Source organism: Rhagoletis zephyria, unplaced genomic scaffold (assembly GCF_001687245.7).
Source record: "Rhagoletis zephyria isolate East Lansing unplaced genomic scaffold, Rhagoletis_zephyria_1.1 Rzeph_scaffold_01143, whole genome shotgun sequence".
NCBI lineage: Eukaryota > Metazoa > Arthropoda > Insecta > Diptera > Tephritidae > Rhagoletis > Rhagoletis zephyria.
This window is the reverse complement of record NW_016158227.1, coordinates 120,309-143,825: the sequence shown is the minus strand read 5'-3', so window position 1 is coordinate 143,825 and position 23,517 is coordinate 120,309. Positions and strand designations below refer to the sequence as shown.

Here is a 23,517-nt window from a genome sequence, read left to right as displayed (position 1 = left end):
TATAATATTCAATTATTTCAGGTTTCCCACTGTCAGCTATTTCAGCATCATTATGCATGGTCGAAAGCAAAATTACTGCTTTATTTTTTTTGGGAACATAAGAGCACATTGTCACATTATTTTTGAAGCCAAATGTCGTTGAACCAATTGTCCTGTTTTTGTTCTGCTTCATTTCTTGAGGAATATATGATTTGTTTTTGCGCAAAGTTCCAACGATCGTGAGTTTCCAGGTGAGAAGCAGTTCTGCAACTGGCAAGGTCGTAAACAAATTGTCCATTGTAATGTTTCGGCCACTTCCTTGGTATTTGGCAGACAAATCCTTCACCACTCGTTCGCCTTGGTTCGTTTCCCTACCAGTTTCTGCTTGGCCAGTATATATTTGTCCATGCAGTGGATATGCATTTGTGGCATCGCAAATCCACCAAACCTTGATACCATATTTAGCAGGTTTTGACGGTATGTACTGCGTAAACCGTGTGCGTCCACGGTAAGGAAATAATTGTTCATCAATCGTCAAGCATGAGCTGGGCTTGTAATGTGCAGCAAGATTATTGTTCATCATCGTCCACAACTCACTGATCGGTGCTGCTTTATCAGTTAGTAAGCGTGTTGCACGAGTGTTTTTATCGTCAAATCTTAGGAACCGCAATATCGAACAGAAACGGTTGACTCCCATTGTGGCGCGATATAAAGGATAGTTTTTGACGCTCCATAAATCTCGAACATGTTCTCCATTGCTATGGTTCGCACCAGTCATAATAAGTATGCCAAAAAATGCATACAGCTCTGTTATTGACACAGGCGTCCATGACTTAGGAGTTGTGTTTGGATGCGCATTGTTGTAAGCATTATAAGTTTCTTTTGCTAACTTATTTGTGTGGCGCATAATTATATCAGCCATTTCAACGTTCATGAAACATTTGAATGTTTGCTCTATTGACAACATTTCAGTGCATCTAGCTGGTCCAGAACGTTCTCTTATAATATTTTGTCTGAGTACCTGACGACTTACATTTGGTTCTTTCATCCACTCAGTACCATCACGTGCAACAAATTTTTCGGCACTAGCAGGTAATTCATTATTTTCTTCTACTTCTTCTTCTTCATCGTCTTCTTCATCATCCTCATAGTCCGCATAATCAGGTAATACTTCTGCGGCACTTTGCGAAACTTCAGCATCGTCATCAGCAATTTCAATGTCATTGATTTGAATTTCTTCTTCATCTTCTGAGTCAAAGTCATAGGGAGCGTCATCGTCACAAATTTCATCAAATAAAGATTGTATATATGATTCTCGCTGTTCCTCAGTTAGCCTGCATAATAAAAAAAATTAGTATATGTTTACATTGTTGCTTATTTTACATTTTTTACCTTCTATATGCTGCACTTGATAAATATTCGTTTCTTCTTGAAGTCATTTCGTATCCAGTTATTTATAGTTTCAGTTATATTTATTTTCACTTATATTTTCACTTCTTACACTTTTGAGCACCAAAACAATAATGAAAATATCAACAGGCAGCATTTATAACAACACCTCGTGTGAAAACAACCCTTGCAGCTGCATATAAAATACAAAAACCAGTTATACCAGTGTATTTGCTACCTACGTACCCATACCTTGCGCGACCTTTTTGCACATATCTTTTGAACCAGGTAGAATATTTCAATGAAATAAAAACCAAAATGTGTATTCGTTGTTACTCTACAAGTATATTATTATAAATTATATTATTTTGTTTTGCATTTATCAGGACAACAACAAAAACAAAAATCCACTGTTGCATGTCCTGACTTTATTTGCCCATATCGCTGGAACCAGTAGGAATATTCGAATGAAACAAAAGACAAAATACTTGTTATATATTAAAATATACATTTCAAAAAAAAAATCATAGAAATCGGTTGAATAAGCATTAAAAAAACCGCAAAATAAGGTCCCGGGTACAAACGTATCCCGGGTGTGTGTTTACGTGGTATTTTCTGGGTGTGTGTTCTAGGGTTAATGAAAGTATTGGTTTTAAATTATTATTTTTCGATTGAGTTGAATTAATTTTTAATAGAACGCTATCCATTTTAGTATTTTACTTTATCCGTATTTACTTCTTTGCGTTAAATGTTTTGAATTGATAAAGTTACCGATCCCTCACTAGCTTTTGTATTAAGTTTTTTATCTAAAACGGATATGACTCATATTATTTATTGGAAAAACCAAACTTTATCTACAGCGTATGTAGTGAAAACCTTATCTACACTGGATGGGGTCAATAGGAAAAAGCAAACGTTGAATAATATAAAACGGAAACCCGTATATTATGAAATAAAAAGAATTACATTTTAGTTTATGTTTTCTTTATTCATATAATTGGTTATAAAATTTTTAAATAAAATAACTTTTTTCTGAACATTTACAATAATTTGGTAGAACTTTTTTCATCTTATGATAATCACAAATACTAATTTCATTGTTCACACTCATATTAGCTTTATACAAATTTTCTATATTTGGACAATTCAAATCATCTAAATTAAATATATTAATATCTTTTTAAGTATATCTTGTATCCATTTAATTTTTACTTATCCTTTTACATAGACATTTGTCTTATCTTCCTTCCCTTTAAGACATTGATTTAAATATCTTTTAACATCTTTTAATGAAGCTTCACCATCTTTCCACTCTAATCCATGATGATTGTTATATAGCCAGTTGACTGATTCGATCCTTCAACGGTAAATGCAAATATCCACAAGGTGATTTTATAATAAAGGTTTTAATTTCCAAATCAGATCCAACAATGCTCAACTCCTTTGCAAAGAATTTGTTAATAAAAAATCCTTGCACATCTATAACTATAACCAGCGTTGCCATTTTAGCCGTTTCCGGCTAGATTTAGCCGGTTTTGATAGCAACTAGCCGGAGAAAATTCGATCTAGCCGGCAGCCGATTTGTTAGCCGGTTTGTAAAAAAAAGTTAGCCGTTTTTAGCCGATTTTACTATTTGCCTAATTTTCAGGTGCAAAAAGTAAACAAGTTGTTCGAAAGCAATAATGCAGACCCAATGAAGATTTTTAATGAACTCAATGTTTTACTTTCGCATCTATGCTCCCTAGTGGTTATTAGCGCGGACACATTTGATCCTATATGCTCCCCGTTGGAACCATACCTTGCTCCATTTCCTCAGTTTTATCACAGTTTTGAAGAGTATTTAAAAACAAAAGTAAGCACAAACGCTTTTGACCACGAAGCCGAGAAAATAATTCGAGAAAATGGTCGCTATTTTATTATCACTTTAATAAAGGAATTACGCCAACGCCTCCCTTACAAATATTGCCGCACTAAAAAAATTGACTTTTTTCGGTTGGAAATGCATTAAGAGTAATTAAACCAAAAGTATTTGTTCAACTACAGCAACAAAAACGCAAATATAATGCCGACGAAATAACATCCATAGAGATGCAATGGCAACGGTTAACGTTACATACCTGGAGTAATTTAGGCTCAACTGTAAAATTTTGGGACGAAGTTTATCAATTTCGAAATGCCCTAGGAGAAAACCCTTTTGCTGACCTTTGCAACCTACTTTTTAGTTTTCTTGTTTTGCCTATAAGTAATGCAGAAGTAGAGCGAATATTTAGTTCAATGAATATAATAAAAACTAAGCAAAGAAATCCAATGTGCGTTAAAACGTTAAACGCTATTTTATTTATAAGATACGGTTTAAAATGTGAAGAAAAATGCTGCCATAATTTTACTGTAGATGACGATCTCTTAAAATTAATGAATTCAGGTGATATATACAATAGTGATTCATTTGATGATGAGGAATATACACTCGATATAAATTAATGGTGTTAACTAGTCTTTCGTTTCTTGCGATTTATTTAAATAAAGCATGTGAATTTTCACTAAAACATTTTAGCCGTTTTTTGCCAGAGTCTATGTGAAATTTCACTAAAACATTTTAGCCGCTTTTTTTTGCCAATCTAGCCGGTCGGCCCAAAAAGTTCTGGCTACACTGACTATAACTTGTTCTTCACTCATAGTTTCAAGTGTTTTATATAATATGTCCTTTTATATGCGGATGGTTTACATAACGTTTGCTTTTTCCTATTGCACCACATCCAGTGTTGATAAGGTTTATTTTCTCCATTAAATAATATACGGGTTTCCATGTGTTTTGCGCTGATAGCATGCAGCGCTGTCTAGCGCTATACCGCATGTGTGTGAATCTGGGTTAATATTAGTCAAATCCAGTTAAGATAATAAGTTAATTGTGTCGTTTGCATAAATGGAACTGTACTTGAATTGTGATGAAAATATTACAATGAAGACCTTAAAATTTGATCTGATCTGTAAAAAAATCGATCTATTGTTAAAAACTGAGGATGAAGGCGTGGCACTTGGACGATCTATTTTTCGATTCCATAGAAGAGTGTCTATCAACAGACATGGCTGAGTTCTTAGAAGACGACTACACCGTAGAAGATGAAGCAATTACTGGTATATGCTTCGAGTTTAAATTAAACGTTTATGACATATTTCAACCAAACGCTATGTTTACGGTAGATATAGTAAAATGGTATAATGCTTAGTTTGCTCAATCTAAGTATGCAATAGTTACAATAAGAGATCATGATGTAGAAATTTTCAAAAATTGTAATTTACAACTAAAATAAAAAAGTAATAGTAAATATATTTGGTTTTTATATTTTTTAATTAGTAATTGAAAAGTTGTTAAAGGAAATAGACCAAACAATGTTAGCAATCGAATTAAAAAATATGGTTATTAAATACCAATGTTTCTTGGACAAAGAACACATAGAATTTTTCAAGGATATGATTTCTGAATTGTAGCCGTATGACACAGCCCACCCTTTCAAATATTCAATATACGGTTTATATAAAGTAGATTGTATGTGGGCGTCAAACGATGACATAACAGATGTAAACACATGTGCATGTCACATTTTCTATCAACGATATAAATCCGTCGAAAAAATATTTAATTTATATAACACTATTTTTAAAAGTATTTAATTTATGTAACACCATTTTTTAAGCTAGATAAATAAAAAAACAAAAAAATTTCATTTCTTTCGTACTTCAGAAAAATGTAAGTATAACCCTCACAATCATGTACTACCCACACCATCTAGCGGTTGTGAGCAAAACACACACATTTTCATTTCCAACCAAACTTGATCGGCGGAGGGACGTCGAGCTACCGCACCATCTAGCAGTTGTGAGCATACAGCGCCGTCTACCCGACCCCTCCCCCCATCTTTTGTGTGTGTGTGTGTGTGTTAGTGTGTGGTTAGATGACGCGAAGGCTACGTGTGTGTGTGTGCTGTAATTTCAATTTACAAATTAAATCTTTTATACATAAGTATTTTGCAAAGTAAGTATAAAAAATAGTAATTAATATGTTATATTTGTACCTGTACACTATGAAAAGTGTGTGTAAAACTACTACAGAAAAATATCTATTCTTCAACAGGAATCTGTATTAATATACATACGTATAAGATGTTCAGGATTCGATTTTGAACTTGAGATCTTTAAAATATACACATGAAATGTTTAAAGTGACAAAAATTTTGAAACTAAAAATACATTTCCTACAAATAATAAATATTAGGGGCTTACATTTACTCTATTTTAAACATTTTATGTGTTATTTTGCGCTCTGCGACAAATTTGGTATGTTAAAGTACACGGTGTGCAAATTTGCACACATTAAAAGAGGAAAATGTTTACCTTTCTTAATATGCGCAAATAAACAAAAAAAAAATAGAGTGTATTTAAAGCCTTTTCAGTAAAATTCATAAAAATTAACTTAAATAAATCAAATTTAGTTTTTAAATAGTGTATTTTAAACTACATTGAGATCTTCTTTCTTTTTATATTAACAAATGAAGATATGTGATATGAAAGAGATATATTTAATTTATATATATATATATTAAGATCTTGCTTAAAGCATTTTTTAGCTAACTAAACAATTGCGCCTAAAAGCTTAAACAGACGGCAGCGTTGATCGGTATTTTTTTCGACTTAATCCCGAGTTGATCGGGATTAACTGGGACTTAATCCGGATTAACTGCAGTTAATTCCCGAGTTGATCCGGATCAACGCTGCCGTCTGTTAAAGCTCTTATTACACTGCTTTAGTGAGATCTCTTCATATGTTCATTGCTTCATTCACAAAAAATAAAATGCTCTAATTTCACGCTTAAGTAGCGATTTTTATAACATTTAGAAAACGTCATTAATGAAAATCTATTTTTGAACGAAAAAAACTATAGAAAATATAAAATTTTGGCCTATTTAAAAAAGTATCCACATTTATACTGATAGGCAAAAATAAGTATCCCGCAAATATTCGTCTAAAAATGTATCCAATTGGATCTATTTAGATCCAAACGGCATCCCTGCGTCCAAGGAACACAAACCCCCTACTGACATCAACATAAAACGTTCTACAGCAGGCTGCGCAACAAAACAAACACGTCAGCATTCGAAGTAGAGTATGCTACAGCGGCGACAGGGCTTGAGTTCTATTGTGAAGCAAAATGTAAAACCAAAAAGAAGAGTTGAAATAAAATAGCGGCAAATCATAGCAAGCACACTGGGTGCACTAGAACATTTGCATGTATGTATGTATATCAACAAATGAAAGTGACATACTGGTACCCAGGGATGGAATTTCAAAATTTCAAAATGTGCCAAATGGTCTTCAAAAATAGTGCCGAAAACAAGTTGAAAGTGCCTCAAAATAAAATTTTTTTAAGGCGTTTTAAGAACAATATATTTTAAGAAATCATATTTTGAAATTACACTGAAGTAATATAATAATTATTAGTTAGCGAAATTATTACATTAAATCACTCGTATGAAGGATTCCTTAGACATATACATAAATTCATAGTAAAATTTCACAGAATTATAATTACGGAGGGGAAATGCACCGAAATATAGGTATTATGACATTTTTACACACATATATGTACATACTAGCAAATGCCCGCTTGCTTCGTGGCGCCTAATAACATCTTTTGCGTTGGCTAATTCAAAAATAGCGTTTAAAAACAAAAGCAGTCTGTAAAGTAAACATTTTTAGTTTAAATTGAAACAACTAAAAAACGGATCCTCCTCAGACATATGCCAAGAATAGTAGCGCTGTGATTCCATATGGAATACTAATCCCTTTCGATGTAATGCGTTTTACCTATGGTCTTATTTCCACATGTGAGATCTCTGCCAAGCGTACGCAATATTCTTCTATGATCCTGCAACTTCAGCATTGGTCCGGTGTACCATGATTTAGCCATCTGAAAAGTAAATTCGTCTAAGATAAACCAACCCCATGGGGGTTTCTATATATTTCGGGTGCAGCGTCATCCATTGGGTCCCTGTTCTGCAAAATCTTTGCTTGTCATGAAATTAATACGAATTATGAATTCCAATCAGATTTTATAAAAAATACGGACTTTCTAAATCCAGCGGGTCCATTTTTAGCAAAGGAATTTTTCATAATACAGGTGGTCACGTTGCGAATTTGAACGAAATCTCTTAATAATTACGACCTTTATAAGTAACTCTACTCCAGCGCCACCAGCGTGTTTTCTAGTAGCCTATAATAAGACCTCCGACAATTTGACTGGGCTCTATTGAGTGGTTTTTGAGTTTAGTCCGGTAAACGGAAATGGCTATCATTGTATGTATGTAATCTTCCTTATCCTGAGTTTAGCCCGAAACAAAATTCACATGAAAATTTTGATTCCCCCCATAGAAACCATACCAAATGCGAAAGGGAAGATGAAACTCATGATAAGGCTGAATATGTTACGAATGAAAAAAAAATCATTATGAAAGTAATAAAAGTTTCGTATGTGTATTAACAAAATAGGTTCATAAATACGGCTTTTATAAATAATTCGACTCAAGCACCACCTAGCGGGTCCGTATTTCGCAAGTGCTTATTTCATCATGCTTACGAAATCGGTTCATAAATACAACTTTTATAAATAACTCACCTCCCGCGCCACCTAGCTGCTCCGTTCTTGGTAAACGTATATTTCATTATGCTGAAACTATACCTTTTGAATTTGAAAGAAAACGGTTCAAAAATACGACTTTTATAAATAACTCGACTCCCGCGCCACCTAGCGGGTCTATTTTTGGTAAACGTGTTTGCCATCATGCTGGTAGCTTACATTTTGAATTCAAAAGAAAACGGTTAATAAATACGATTTTTATAAATAACTCGACCTTAGCGCCACCTACCGAGTTTTCCGGTTGCCTATAATAGGACCATATATGATACCTTGCATACCTCGGAAAATTTGAATAAAATCTATGCATTAGTTTTGGAGTTAACTCCGAACAATGAAAACGGCTATTATTTTATATATATAATGTACCTATATGCGAAATAATGGCAGTGAGACATTTTGACCAGTTTCGCCTATTGATTATTTTTCGAATGATTTTATATAAAAGTCTAATTCATAATTTAATAAATACAATATATGTACAAAAATCGTAATTTTAAACTTTGCACAAAATCATAAAAATTCAGCAGGTTTTTCCAACAACAAACTTTAAATTCAGAATTTTTAAGGAGATTCCAAGTTTACAATTTCATGCATTTTTTCCATATAAAGTGTGTTCGAAAATTTTTTAGTGGATGAAAATGTGTGACAAGGTCAAAAAAAAAATATCGAAAATCATCGGAATATTGCAGAAACTTGCAATTTCATTTAATGGACTATAAAACTGCAAATTTAGAATCTTTCTAAAAATTCCTAATTAAAAGCTTGTTGTTGCGAAAACTTACTTTTCATACTGCGTATTCACAATAGAATTCAGCGGTTTGTAAATATTTCTCACGGCCCTTATTTTAATTTTTAGTGCTTTTAATTTTCACTTTTTGTATTTTTTAATCTGTAGTGTGGTATGTGATTTTTTGTTATATAGTAGCCTTTTATTTTAAATTTCTGTATTTTATGATTATGCCAAAACGGGATGAATTGTGCCAAAAGTGCCTCTGTAAATGAAAGTGCCAAAAATGGCACTATTGTGCCTACTTTTCCATTACTGTTTGTACCTGCGTGCATATGAGTATGGAAATGAATATCGTCGTTTAAAGTGCAAAACCGCGTATCAGCAAAATGCAAAACCGCGTATGTGAAGTTGTAGAAATTATTTTCTAGAGCGTAAAAACACTCATATTTCAAAATGGTTCTCTTTTTTATAAAGCAATCGCATTTGTGGTTAGTATATTTCAGGACGAATGTATAAGGATTGAGCCAAGAGCTTGTGTGAGCAAATCCAATTTTTGGCAGCCAATGTCACTTACGCGGTTTTGCAGAATGACGATACGCGGTTTTTTACTTTAAACGACGATATGTACTTTGTGTGTTTTTTTATTAAAAGTGGACTGTTTTGTTATAATAATGGCTAGTTTTAAGTTTTTCCATTAGCTTAATTTTATCTTATTTAACCAAATGAAAATTATACACCCCTCTACAAAATGATACTAGCACCCGGATTTATAAGTTAATTTTAATTAGATTTTCTTTAAGGAAAATTGTCTAACCAAAACCATATAAATCCAAATTTCAAACTTTCCACAAAAACTAAAAGAAATCAGCAGTTCCATCCAATTTTTATAAAAATTCCAATCATGTAGTTTTGTAGCCCTTTCAATTTTAGTATGTACAATAAAGTGCATGCTTGAAGTGTCTACAAAATACCGTTGATTTTTGGTATATTTTTGCCGCGGGGTGTACATACATATGTACATATGTGAACGAATATATGCCTTGTTTTTTTATTAAATAAAACGTGGATTGTTTTTTATTATAATTATATACACGTAATTGATAAAAACGCATATTTTGAAACTGTGTAGTTTTTTATGTAAATACATAAATATGTATGTAGGAGCAGGCAAACTCGCAGATGCTAACAGTGGCTACACACTACGAACATATCCGCGCACATGGTGCATATTCGTCGTTTGTAGGGCGGTTCACGAGCATGCTCGCAAAAAATCAAAAAATTTTGACGCAGCGACGAATGACGAAGGTGAGCAGGCACAGCAGCTAGCCGGCGACATCGTAGTCGACGCTGAACATACAAACATTCAGGTCGATTGCAGCACGTTACAGCGAAGCGAGCAGAGAAATGACCAGACATCTATCAACGCAGCAGAACAAACGGCACACACAAATGCACATGCAAACATCAACGCTATAGATTTTGAGTTGTTGGTACGCGAAGCAAACCTGCTAAAGCGTGAATTGAGTGGTAGTGAAATAGCGAGTAACACAATAGTAACCCAACGAACAATATCATTGGATATGATACAAAATATGATTCCAGAGTTCAGCGGCGGAACCAACGTTAGTGTTTGGGTGGCACAATTTAAAAATATTGCTAGCGGTTACGATATTAAGGAAAATGAGTTGCGCATATTGATGCTAAACAAATTGAAAGGCAAAGCACAGCGTTGGTTACACAGTATTTCAAACTTTACAACTGAAGAATTGAACTCCTTAATATCCCAAATGGAAAACGTTTTCGGCTCAAAGGAAAGCCGCTTGCTGTTGCGACGTCGATTTGAAACTCGACAATGGAAGGCCGGTGAAAAATTTTCACAATATTTTAACGACAAAGAAATGCTCGCAAGTCAGCTACAGCTTAGTGAAGAAGAGTTAGTAGAATACGTAGTTGAAGGCATAGCAGACGACCGGTTGCGTACCCAAGCTTATTTACAATGCTATACAACAAAGGAGCAGCTAGTGAAGGCCTTCACTAAAATTGAAGCAGGGCGAAAGACGACAACAACAACGACTACGAGTGGTGCCCAGATGCGCGATGTTAGAAGCTACAATTGTAATAGTCGAGGTCATATCGCACCGAACTGCGACGTCGGCGCATGCTACGCTTGTGGCAGTAAAGACCATCGAGTGGCAGCATGTACGGATGAAAAGAATATTCATATGGTCGACGAATATGTAAGAATGTTTAATTTTATTATAAAAAATGATGTCTATATTTCTTTTTCCTTAGAATGTTTATATGACACAGGAAGTCCAATCAGCTTCATAAGGCGATCATACGTTAAAGACAAACTAAATCTAAAATCTTTATTAAAGTTAAATTCTTGCTACTTTGGTTTAAATGATATACAAATTGTAACTTATGGAAAGTTTTTATGTTATGTCAAAATAAAAAATGAATATTTTGCAGTTTAGTAGTCGATGATTGAACCACAAAGTATGAAGCTGTGTTAGGACGAGACTTTTTAAAGGTTTATAAATTCGAATTAAGGCGAGAGAAAAAAATGAAAGGAGTAAAATTGAAAGATAAAGGCAGTGAAAAAGTAGAAGATATCGAAAAAGTAAAATTGAAAGATAAATTTAGTGGAAAAACAGAAAGTATCGAAGAAGTAAAATTGAAAGATAAATGTAATGAAAAAATAAAAAGTATCGAAGATATAAAATTGAAATATAAAGATAGTGGAAAAATAGAAAGTGTCGAAGAAGTTTTCGAATGTAATGCTGAAAACGATTTTGTAAAACAGCTTTTATTAATAAAAGTTGATAACGAAAAATCAAATGTTAAAGTTGGTTCAGATATAGATTATTGTCATGTACAAAAGTTTTACGAAATTTTAGATAAATGTTATACAAGTTCAAAACGTTCAGGTGAACCTAAAACTAAGAGTGAAATGAAATTGGTCGTTAGCAATGAAAAGCCTTTCAACTGTCCTCCAAGACGTCTGTCGTATTCTGAAAGAAATGAATTGCAAAGATTGTTAGACGAGTATCTGGAAAAGAAAATTATTAGACCAAGTGAGTCGGAGTTCGTGTCTCCCATCGTACTGGTACGCAAAAAGACAGGTGAAATTAGAATGTGCGTTGACTATAGGGCGCTTAATAAGGTAACAGCCAAAGACAATTACCCAATCCCCTTGATTGATGATTTATTGGATAGAATGGCAAACAAACGATTGTTCACAAAACTTGATTTAAAGAATGGTTTTTTTCACGTATTCATGCAAGAAGATTCAATTAAATATACTTCTTTTATAACACCTTTAGGGCAATTTGAATTTCTACGTATGCCTTTTGGGCTTAGGAATGCGCCGTCTACATTTCAGCAGTTTGTAAACAAAATCTTTTCAGATATGGTTAAGAAGAACAAAGTGATAATTTACTTAGATGACATAATGATAGCTACCCAAAATGAAAAGGAACATTTTGAGATTCTAGCTGAAGTTTTTGAAAGGTAAGTTGAAAACAATTTAGAGTTGAGGTTAGACAAATGCGAATTCTTGCAACGTGAAGTCAAGTATTTAGGATATACTATTTCGAAAGATGGACTTAAGGCAGATGAAAAAGGTTTAGAAGCGATTCGTAATTTTCCAGTGCCAACTAAAGTTCATTCCGTACAAAGTTTTGTAGGATTATGTTCGTATTTTAGGCGATTTGTTAAGGATTTTTCAGTCATTGCAAAGCCGTTGTATGACTTAACTAGAAAGGATAGAAAATTTCAGTTTGGTGTGGAAGAATTACAGTGTTTTGAAACACTTAAACAAAAATTATTGGGAGCGCCAATCTTAGCAATTTATGATCCAAAGGACGCAACGGAATTGCACTGCGACGCAAGTGCATTAGGATTCGGTTCTAAAAGAACTAGCGAAGCTGAGTCAAAATATCATAGTTTTGAGCTAGAAACCTTGTCAATAACTTATGCGCTTAAACGTTTTAGAGTTTATTTACAAGGGCTAAAGTTCAAAATAGTTACTGATTGTAATTCGTTAACGATGACTTTGAATAAAAAGGAATTAAACCCTAGGATAGCTCGATGGGCGCTTGAGCTACAAAACTACGACTACTTATTAGAACACAGATCAGGTACGCGTATGCAACATGTTGTCGCGTTGAGTCGAAGTAATAATATTCTACTGATAGAAACAAACACATTCGAAGAAAATTTAATTATATGTCAAGCAAAAGATAACAGATTCAAAGAAATAAGAGATATTTTACAAAAAGGTGAACATAACCTGTATGAGATGCGAAACGGAATTGTGTATAGGAAGACTGGTAGTGGAAAAGTTTTATTTTGTGTCCCTGAAGATATGGAAAGCCATGTACTATTTAAGTATCACGATGAAATGGGTCACATTGGTGTTGACAAACTGGTAGACCTTATTTCGAAACATTACTGGTTTGGGAAAATGAGGGGAAAAACGGCTAAACACATACAAAATTGTTTAAAATGTATAGTATTCTCACCTAAACATGGAAAAGAAGAGGGGTTTTTACACAGTATATCCAAAAAAGATAGTCCGTTTGAAGTATTACATATAGATCATTTTGGTCCGGTCGACAATTCAAGGGCGAAGAAACATATTTTCGTAGTTATAGACGCTTGCACAAAATTCGTCAGGTTGTATTCTACAAAAACAACTAATACAAAAGAAGTTATTAGTTCTCTTAAAGATTATTTTCGATCGCACAGCAGACCAAAAACGATAGTGTCAGATAGAGGTAGCTGTTTAACGTCAAATGAATTTTCGCAATTTTTGGAAGAAGAAAATGTTCAGCACATAAAGATAGCAACTGGTTCTCCGCAAGCGAATGGACAAGTTGAACGAGTAAACCGAAGCCTTGGTCCTATGATAGCTAAGTTGTGTGATACAGAGCGAGGTATATACTGGGACAATGTTGTTGAAACAGTAGAATATACATTTAATAATAGTATACACAGAAAAATTAAGCAGTATCCAAGTGTTATGCTGTTTGGTATTAAGCAGCGAGGAAAAATAGCAGACTTGTTGAGTGACAGTTTAGTTGATGGAAAAGAAAGTCGAGTTCAACAAAATCATAGAGAAGTGCGAACACAAGCTTTAGAAAATGAAAAATGTTTACAGTCTTACAACAATAATTACGTGAATAAAAAACGAAGGATGGCGAACCAGTACAATGAAGGCGATTTTGTTATGATAAAGAACTTTGACTCTACGGCAGGAGTTTCTAAAAAATTAATTCCAAAGTTTAAGGGACCGTACAAAATTTCGAAAGTTTTACGTAATGATAGGTATGTGTTGGAGGATGTTGAAGGCTTCCAACAATCCAGAATCCCGTATAAAGGTGTGTGGGCTGTTGGAAATATACGACCTTGGTTAGAACAAAACAAAATGAAAAATACGCCTGAGATCAGGTGATCTCAAGGTCAGGATGGCCAAATTGTAGCAGTTAAGTATTGCGGAGGGTTAACATAGTATGTAAATGTTAATCCAACTAAGGGTTAAGTTATGTATCACTATTCATTATTCGTAATTAGCATTCACTCATGTAACGACCAAGAATGGATGATGAAATAAATCAGTTCTGTGATAACATTGAACAAACGCGGACGTTTTAATTTGCAGGGCCTCCTACATTAGGCACATTCGTTTTATGTTTTAAAAACATATTGTTTAACATTAGAAATATTTAAAATTATTATATTGTAGGTATATGAATTGTCAATTCACTAGGTACATTCGTTTCACGTTTTCAATACATTAGGCACATTCGTTTTATTTTTTAAAAAACATATGGCCTTATTCATAAAAAATAAAGTAGCTGTATAAAAGGTTTATAAATTGAAAAATGTACGAAAACGTCTATTTATAAAGCTCTTTAAACCTACTTTATTTTTTATGAATAAGGCCTATAGTGTTTATTAACATTAGAAACATTTAAAGTTATTTTATTGTAGGTATATGAATTGTCAATTCATTAGGTACATTCGTTTTACGTTTTCAATACATTAGGTACATTCGTTGTATGTTTTAAAAATATAGTATATATTAATATTAGACAGAGGTAATTAGCTACCTCTCATTATACATTCATATCTTTTATGTTTTAAAAATCATTGTTGCCTAAATTTTAGTTTAAGAAGATGATTTGAGATACCTTACTGGCTTTAAGGCTATCCCGTTTTTCGCTTACAAGCTAGCCAGCGTGCGAAAATATGCGCTCGCAAGGAACAGATGTGAAAGAAATACTGTGAAGACCCCAAATCATAGGCCTTTGGGCCTCCACAAATTATGGAGTTTTAAAGTATTATTTACATACAAACGAAATATGAAATTTTGAAATTAATGTTTATGTATATGCATTAGAGTGGCCTTTTTGTTGTATGAAAAATTTTAAATGCATGAATCCAAAAGTTTTCGCACAGAATAATGTGAGGTTGGGGATATAAATAAATACGTAATTAGTTTAAAAGCCTTCAGGTGATTCCTAGATGTTCCGGGTTGAGTTTTTCGACTAAAAATGTCGAAATTACACCAATTTCTTTTATTTTGCATTTTTTTTTTTAAATATATATTAGAAAAATTCTACTTATATTTATTTAAAATGATATTAAATATTATTATTATTAGACATTAAATGATATATTGATATGAATGATAATTTCATATTTTTCTCAGCATTTTTTTTTTTAAATATATATTAGAAAAATTCTACTTATATTTATTTAAAATGATATTAAATATTATTATTATTAGACATTAAATGATATATTGATATGAATGATAATTTCATATTTTTCTCAGCATTTTTTTTTTTAAATATATATTAGAAAAATTCTACTTATATTTATTTAAAATGATATTAAATATTATTATTATTAGACATTAAATGATATATTGATATGAATGATAATTTCATATTTTTCTCAGCATTTTTTTTTTTAAATATATATTAGAAAAATTCTACTTATATTTATTTAAAATGATATTAAATATTATTATTATTAGACATTAAATGATATATTGATATGAATGATAATTTCATATTTTTCTCAGCTTTAATATTATCGTGTACCATGGTTTTTCAATCAATTTCAGACTTTTTGAGCAGTTTAAAAAGGTAAATGCATTCAGTTTTCAATAAAAAACAGTTCAGGAATAAAAAATTGGGTTTCATGGTCGTAAAAGCTAAAAATTTAAAATAATAATTTCAATTTCAACATATTTCCTATTAAAAAATCAAAATGATCAACCCGGAACCACTCGGAATTTCCGGATCCAGAAAAAAAATTTCATATTTATTTTCCTTGCCAACCTCATGTTTTTTCGTGCGAAAACTTTCGGTTTTTGAAAATCGACCAAAAAAGGCCACTCTAATATGCATACATGATTTTTGAAGTATGTTAAACTTTATATTATTACATACTATAGTCCAGCNATAGAAGCAAATTTTTTTCCATTTATTGTGCGTAATTTTATATGAATTTTTAGTTTTTCTTGAGAGCCTTTACAAATAAAAAAAATTTCGAAATATGTAGATATGTACATACATACGCAGCCATATAACTTGATTTCAAGAGAAACGAATTTTCATTGGGCACGTTCAGAANTACATGATTTTTGAAGTATGTTAAACTTTATATTATTACATACTATAGTCCAGCGCAAGTGCATTTACCGCATTTCCTTCAATAAGTACTCCTTGTATTGTACTCTACTCCCAACACATTGTTACTCTTTTTCCGCATACATACACTAATTGGCGTTGAGAGAGTAAATACTTGACGTACTTGCTATTACTCCTCCAAAGTAGGTATTTACTCTACTTTCTCTCATCGCGTACGAGAGATATTTACTGCTGCCAAAAGGGAGTAGCAAATCTACTCTCTGTATACTTGTAGTACNTTTCTTGAGAGCCTTTACAAATAAAAAAAATTTCGAAATATGTAGATATGTACATACATACGCAGCCATATAACTTGATTTCAAGAGAAACGAATTTTCATTGGGCACGTTCAGAAGGCGCAACAGCTCAGTAACTGGTGCGATTGCACCTTCTGAACGCGTTGTTGCGTTCTGATCAACTGAATAGTTGCGTGTTAGATGATCGTAGTATTTTTCTGATCATTTGAGACAATATGTTGGTGTGTACCTTTGAGAGTTGAATTTGACAGCTAATGTATGAAGTCGTTCAGAAGACGCATAACGATCACTGATTTTTCTTAACAACGGTTGCGCTCAACTGCTGCGCCTTCTGAACCTACCCATTGACAGCTTTTTTTTATCACACTTTGCGACAGCTCAAATCGGTATTGAGTAAAACCAAATGCAAGAGATAGTTTTTGAATCTCTATGAAATAAATACTAAAATTAGAGGTGTATGAATGGCGAAAGGAAAACTTTATCCGATTTTTTTAAATCGAAACTACATTTTTTTACATATGTATATATGTACATGTATTCATAAATATATTTAATATGAAATTGAAATTATCACATCAATTTGCGCTATCTTCAAACCCATGGTTAGTGTTCGTCCCATACGAACATGTACTCGATACCAGTACTCATTCTAGAGCATCGAAGAGGGTACTCGATGCTACTCAAAGCATCGCTAGAAAATACTCGATTCTACTAATACTCAAAAGTACTCGGACAAAATATTTCAAAACAGTTTTGCAATCTTTTTTAAATACATAAAACCATCTTTTATGTGTTACAAAGATATAATTTAAGGCAAAAAGGCTTATTTTTAACCGACTTCCAAAAAAAGGAGGAGGTTATCAGTTCGTCGGAATATTTTTTTTTTTTTTATGTATGTTACCGCATAACTTTGGACCACGTCAACCGTCGATAATTCTTTTTGCATCGGAAAGGTAGTGTCTCAGAGGTGGTCCCATACTAATCTGGTTAAGATCCGATCAGCGGATCATGAGATATATATATATATTTTTTTTTTATATGAGAGTTGAAGTCGGCTTTTTTTTTGCTAAAAATTACTTGTTAATATATACATACATATAGGTAGTTACCAAGATATAATTTTATTTAGAAATGGCTAATTTAATTCAGAAATGGCTTTGTGAATATGAAAGTATATGCTTATTTTTAGCATAAATATGTATATACGTATTTTTCCTGCGTACCGCAGGCTATCTAATTTTAGTATTTATTTAAAAAAAATCAATGAAATTCAAAAACTGTCTCTTGCATTTGGTTTTACTCAATACCGATTTGAGCTGTCGCACAGTGTTATCAAAAGAAAAGCTATAAATGGGCAGGTTCAGAAGGCGCAGCAGTTGAGCGCAACCGTTGCTAAAAAATCAGAGATCGTTATGCGTCTTCTGAACGACTTGATACATTGGCTGTCAAGTTCAACGCTCAAAGGTACTCATCAACATGTTGTCTCAAATGACCAGAAAAATATTACGATCATCTAACACGCAACTATTCAGTTAATCAGAAGTACGTGCCCAATGAAAATTGGTTTCTCTTGAAATCAAGTTATATGGCTTCGTATGTATGTATGTACATATGTACATACAATTCCGATTTTTTTTTATTTGTAAAGGCTCTCAAGAAAAACTAAAAATTCATATTAAATTACGCACAATAAATGGAAAATAAATTTGCTTCTATAAAAAATTTATTAAATCAGTATGCAGCTCTTAAAAAAAATGCTCGTATATCTCGTCACTACCATGTCCAACTATCGAATGTGAAAATCGGCACTTTTTTAAATTTTGATTTGCCACTAATAATTTTATTTCGTACAGCAGCATTGCTTAAGTTGTTGTTTTTGACAACTTATGTTTTGGTTAATGACTGCAAATAGATTTATAGAAAATTAGAAAGGAGAAATAATACTTTCATACAAATTTAAGTACATACATAGATTTAAATAGCTGCTTAAATACAAAAGTTTTATGAAAATGTCACATTAAACAACTGTTTAAATCTACGTTATTTTTTATAAATAAGGCCGTAAACATTTTCAATTTGTATTTTTACTCTTTTCCATATTCTATTTTTACTCTTTCAATTTCACTGACCAGCGCCGTAAACGATATCAACTTGTAGGCTAACAACCAGATTTGAAATTAAATACGCAAGTACTTACAGTACTACAAGTATACAGAGAGTAGATTTGCTACTCCCTTTTGGCAGCAGTAAATATCTCTCGTACGCGATGAGAGAAAGTAGAGTAAATACCTACTTTGGAGGAGTAATAGCAAGTACGTCAAGTATTTACTCTCTCAACGCCAAGTAGTGTATGTATGAGGAAAAAGGGTAACAATGTGTTGGGAGTAGAGTACAAAGCAAAGACTATTTATTGAACGAAATGCGGCAAATACACTTGCACTGGACTTTATTGCATACGTACATACATACAAAAGGGAATACACAGTGAAAGTGAGCTTGATGTACTACCTGGTAAATGAAGATTTGTTATCATACGCAGGGGAATTTGGCTTCAATAGCTCCGGAAAAATGTCGAAATTACTCCAATTTCTTTTATTTTGCATTTTTTTTTTAAGTATATATTGGAAAAATACTTATGCTTTATTTAAAATGATATTAAATATTATTATTATTAGACATTAAATGATATACTGATATAAATGATGATTTCATATTTTTCTCAGGTTTAATATTATCGTGTACCATGGTTTTTCAATCAATATCAGACTTTTTGAGCACTTTAAAAAGGTAAATGTATTCAGTTTTCAATAAAAACAGTTCAGGAATAAAAAATTGGGTTTCATGGTCGCAAAAGATGAAAATTTAAAATAATATTTTCAGTTTCAATATATTTCCTATTAAAAAATCAAAATGATCAACCCGGAGTCACTCGGAATTTAAGGATCCGGAAAAAACAAATTTCATATTTATTTTCCTTGCCAACCTCATGTTTTTTCGTGCGAAAAATTTCGGTTTTTGAAAATCGACCAAAAAGGCCACTCTAATATGCATACATGATTTTTGAAGTATGTTAAACTTTATATTATTACATACTAAAGTCCAGCGCAAGTGTATTTACCGCATTTCGTTCAATAAGTACTCCTTGCATTGTACTCTACTCCCAACACATTGTTACTCTTTTTCCGCATACATACACTACTTGGCGTTGAGAGAGTAAATACTTGACGTACTTGCTATTACTCCTCCAAAGTAGGTATTTACTCTACTTTCTCTCATCGCGTACGAGAGATATTTACTGCTGCCAAAAGGGAGTAGCAAATCTACTCTCTGTATACTTGTAGTACTGTAAGTACTTGCGTATTAAATTTCAATTCTGGTTGTTAGCCTACTAGTTGACATCGTTTGCGGCGCTGGTCAGTGAAATTGAAAGAGTAAAAATAGAGTATGGAAATTGACGATATAAGGAAATGTTTACGGCCTTATTTATAAAAAAATAACGTATGTTTAGACAGTATTGAAGCAGCTTTGTACTTATGTACTTATATTTTTATGAAAGTATTATTTCTCGTTTCTAATTTTCTATAAAACTATTTGCAGTCATTAACCAACAAATAAGTTGTCAAAAACAACAACTGCTATACGAAATAAAATTATTAGTGGCAAATCAAAATTTTGAAAAGTGCCGATTTTCACATTCGATAGTTGGACATGGAAGCGACGAGATGTACGAGCATTTTTTTCTTAAGAGCTGCATACTGATTTAAGAAATTTTTTAATAGAAGCATTATTGTGCGTAATTTTATATGAATTTTTAGTTTTTCTTGAGAGCCTTTATTTTAGTATTTACTAAAAAAACTCTATGAAATTCAAAAACTATCTCTTGCATTTGGTTTTACTCAATACCGATGTGAGCTGTCGCAAAGTGTTATCAAAAAAAAGCTATCTATGGGTAGGTTCAGAAGGCGCAGCAGTTGAGCGCAACTGTTGCTAAAAAAAATCAGTGATCGTTATGCGTCTTCTGAACGACTTCATACATTAGCTGTAAAATTCAACTCTCAAAGGTACACACCAACATGTTGTATCAAATGATCAGAAAAATATTACGATCATCTAACACGCAACTATTCAGTTGATCTGAGCTGTTGCGCCTTTTGAACGTGCCCAATTAAAATTCGTTTCTATTGAAATCAAGTTATATCCCTGCAAAAATCGCGACTACTCCATGCATGCGTGTAAAGAGTACTCCCCAAGGACCAAGGAGTACTTCAAAATTAACCACAATTCATATACAAATTATGGTCCAATTAACATTGCGNCAAATGCGTCGCTACCATGTCCAACTATCGAATGTGAAAATCGGCACTTTTTAAAATTTTGATTTGCCACTAATAATTTTATTTCGTACAGCAGCATTGCTTTAGTTGTTGTTTTTGACAACTTATGTTTTGGTTAATGACTGCAAATAGTTTTATAGAAAATTAGAAATGAGAAATAATACCTTCATACAAATTTAAGTACATACATAGATTTAAAAAGCTGCTTAAATACAAAAGTTTTATGAAAATGTCACATTAAACAACTGTTTAAATCTACGGTATTTTTTATAAATAAGGCCGTAAACATTTTCAATTTATATTTTTACTCTTTTCCATATTCTATTTTTACTCTTTCAATTTCACTGACCAGCGCCGCAAACGATATCAACTTCTAGGCTAACAACCAGAATTGAAATTAAATACGCAAGTACTTACAGTACTACTTGTATACAGAGAGTAGATTTGCTACTCCCTTTTGGCAGCAGCAAACATCTCTCGTACGCGATGAGAGAAAGTAGAGTACCTACTTTGGTGGAGTAATAGCAAGTACGTCAAGTATTTACTCTCTCAACGCCAAGTAGTGTATGTATGCGGAAAAANGTGTTGGGAGTAGAGTACAATGCAAAGAGTACTTATTGAACGAAATGCGGCAAATACACTTGCGCTAGACTTTATTACATACGTACATACATACAAAAGAGAAAACACGGTGAAAGTGAGCTGGATGTACTACCTGGTAGAAGAAGATTTGTTATCATACGCAGGGGAATTTGGCTTCAATAGCTCCGGAACCGTCGATGAACTAAGAAAGGAGTTCGCCGCCTTTGTGAGCCAAAACCCAAGATACGAAAGGCGCTTCTCAGAGCTAAAAGCAAAGCATAGCAAGCCGTCGATCGTGGTAGACCCGCGAAGCCCAGGCGGTAGCAACAGGATGAACCGAGGACGATCATCCATACCCACTAACACAAATGAGACACAGGAAGTTCAAACTCCAGCCGCACTGTTCAACCCACCGGTTCAGACCCCGACCAACGCGTGTATCATGGATCGGGTAAGAAAGTGGGGAATCAAATGCGATGGAAGAGGAGACCCCCTAAGCTTCATAGAAAGGGTCGAAGAGCTGGCAGACGCGTACGAAGTAGACCCAAACCTACTACCACGAGCACTACCCGAACTGTTTAAGGACCGAGCCTTAGTATGGTTGCGGAACAACAACCGCCATTTGCAGCAATGGAGTCGTTTCAAACAAGACTTCCTCCGGTTTTTCCTTGAGTGCACGCTATTTTGAACGACTGGATGATGACATACGGCAGCGTGCTCAGCGACCTAGAGAATCATTCAAAGATTACGTGTTGGTACTCCAGAGTCTGATGAGACACGCTAACCTCACGGAAGAACAAAAACTGAATCACATCTACCGAAACAGTCGCAGTGAGTACCAACTATACGCCATAGAGATAGAATAGATAGAAGAGATGGCCACCTGCGTCAAATTCAGCAAAACGACCCGCCTAGGACCCAGGAACGCTACGTAGATCCTAGAACCGCTTGCAGGCGATGTGGAGAGAACGGACATTTTGCGTACGAATGTCGCAGCGAACGGCGTGAATTTTGCTGGGAGTGTAGTCGATGCGACGTATGTACGAGAGACTGTTGTCGTGGACTACCGGGAAAGGACCGGAGGCCCCATCAGAACCGAGCGGTAGGGTCTCAAGTAGTGCAACCTCGGGAAGTTTAAACATTCTGAAGCAGACAGAAGGGCGAATGGCCGATCCTGAAATTAATGGTGAAGGCGTGACAGCGACAATAGATACTGGAGCAACGAGATATTTTATGAGCGAGGCATGGTCAAAGAATATAGATGCGACGAATTTAAAGCAGGTGCAAAGCCCCATAGTGATGGGCGATAGCAGACCAAGAACAGTAACAAAGGCGGTGGACGTGGAGGTCAAAATTGGCGATAAAGCACACAAGAGTGAGGTCCTAGTCCTTCCAGGGTTGGTCGATGGCGTCGTAATCGGAGCACACATCCTCGCGAAGGCCGATATGACATTAAGCTGCGGAGGTCATACTCTTACCTTACAAACCAAGGAAGTAGCTGAAAAGGCGGTCGCGTGCACCTCTATATTGGAGGAGAATATCACCGAGTCCAACAACACCGAGCCGAACAACTTTGAGTCCAACAACAACGCGGAATCCATAGGTAAGTAGCACACATCGGATGAAGACGCTAAAATAAATGCTTTTCTTGAGGAAGAACTGCGCAGTTTCGAGAAGATGACCGGAACCTCAAATATCACTACTCACAAAATAATCATGCGAGATGACCGTCCTATTAAACAAAGATATTTCCCACCTAATCCTAAATAAAATACAAGAGGCAATTGATAAAGAAATCGACGAACTACTGGAGAAGAAATGTATAGAACCATCACGAAGTCCCCATAGC

At 33.8% G+C, this 23,517-nt stretch overlaps 1 protein-coding gene across 1 annotated transcript; it reads left to right on the top strand.

The window, feature by feature from the left end:
- Positions 1-4,451: 4,451 nt before the first annotated feature.
- On the top strand, positions 4,452-11,307 carry LOC108362927 (uncharacterized). Its single transcript, XM_017616083.1, has 3 exons — positions 4,452-4,582; positions 10,033-11,026; positions 11,082-11,307. The coding sequence occupies exons 1-3, from the start codon at positions 4,452-4,454 to the stop codon at positions 11,118-11,120; spliced, it is 1,164 nt and encodes a 387-aa protein (XP_017471572.1). The 3' UTR covers positions 11,121-11,307.
- The last annotated feature ends 12,210 nt before the right edge of the window (positions 11,308-23,517 follow it).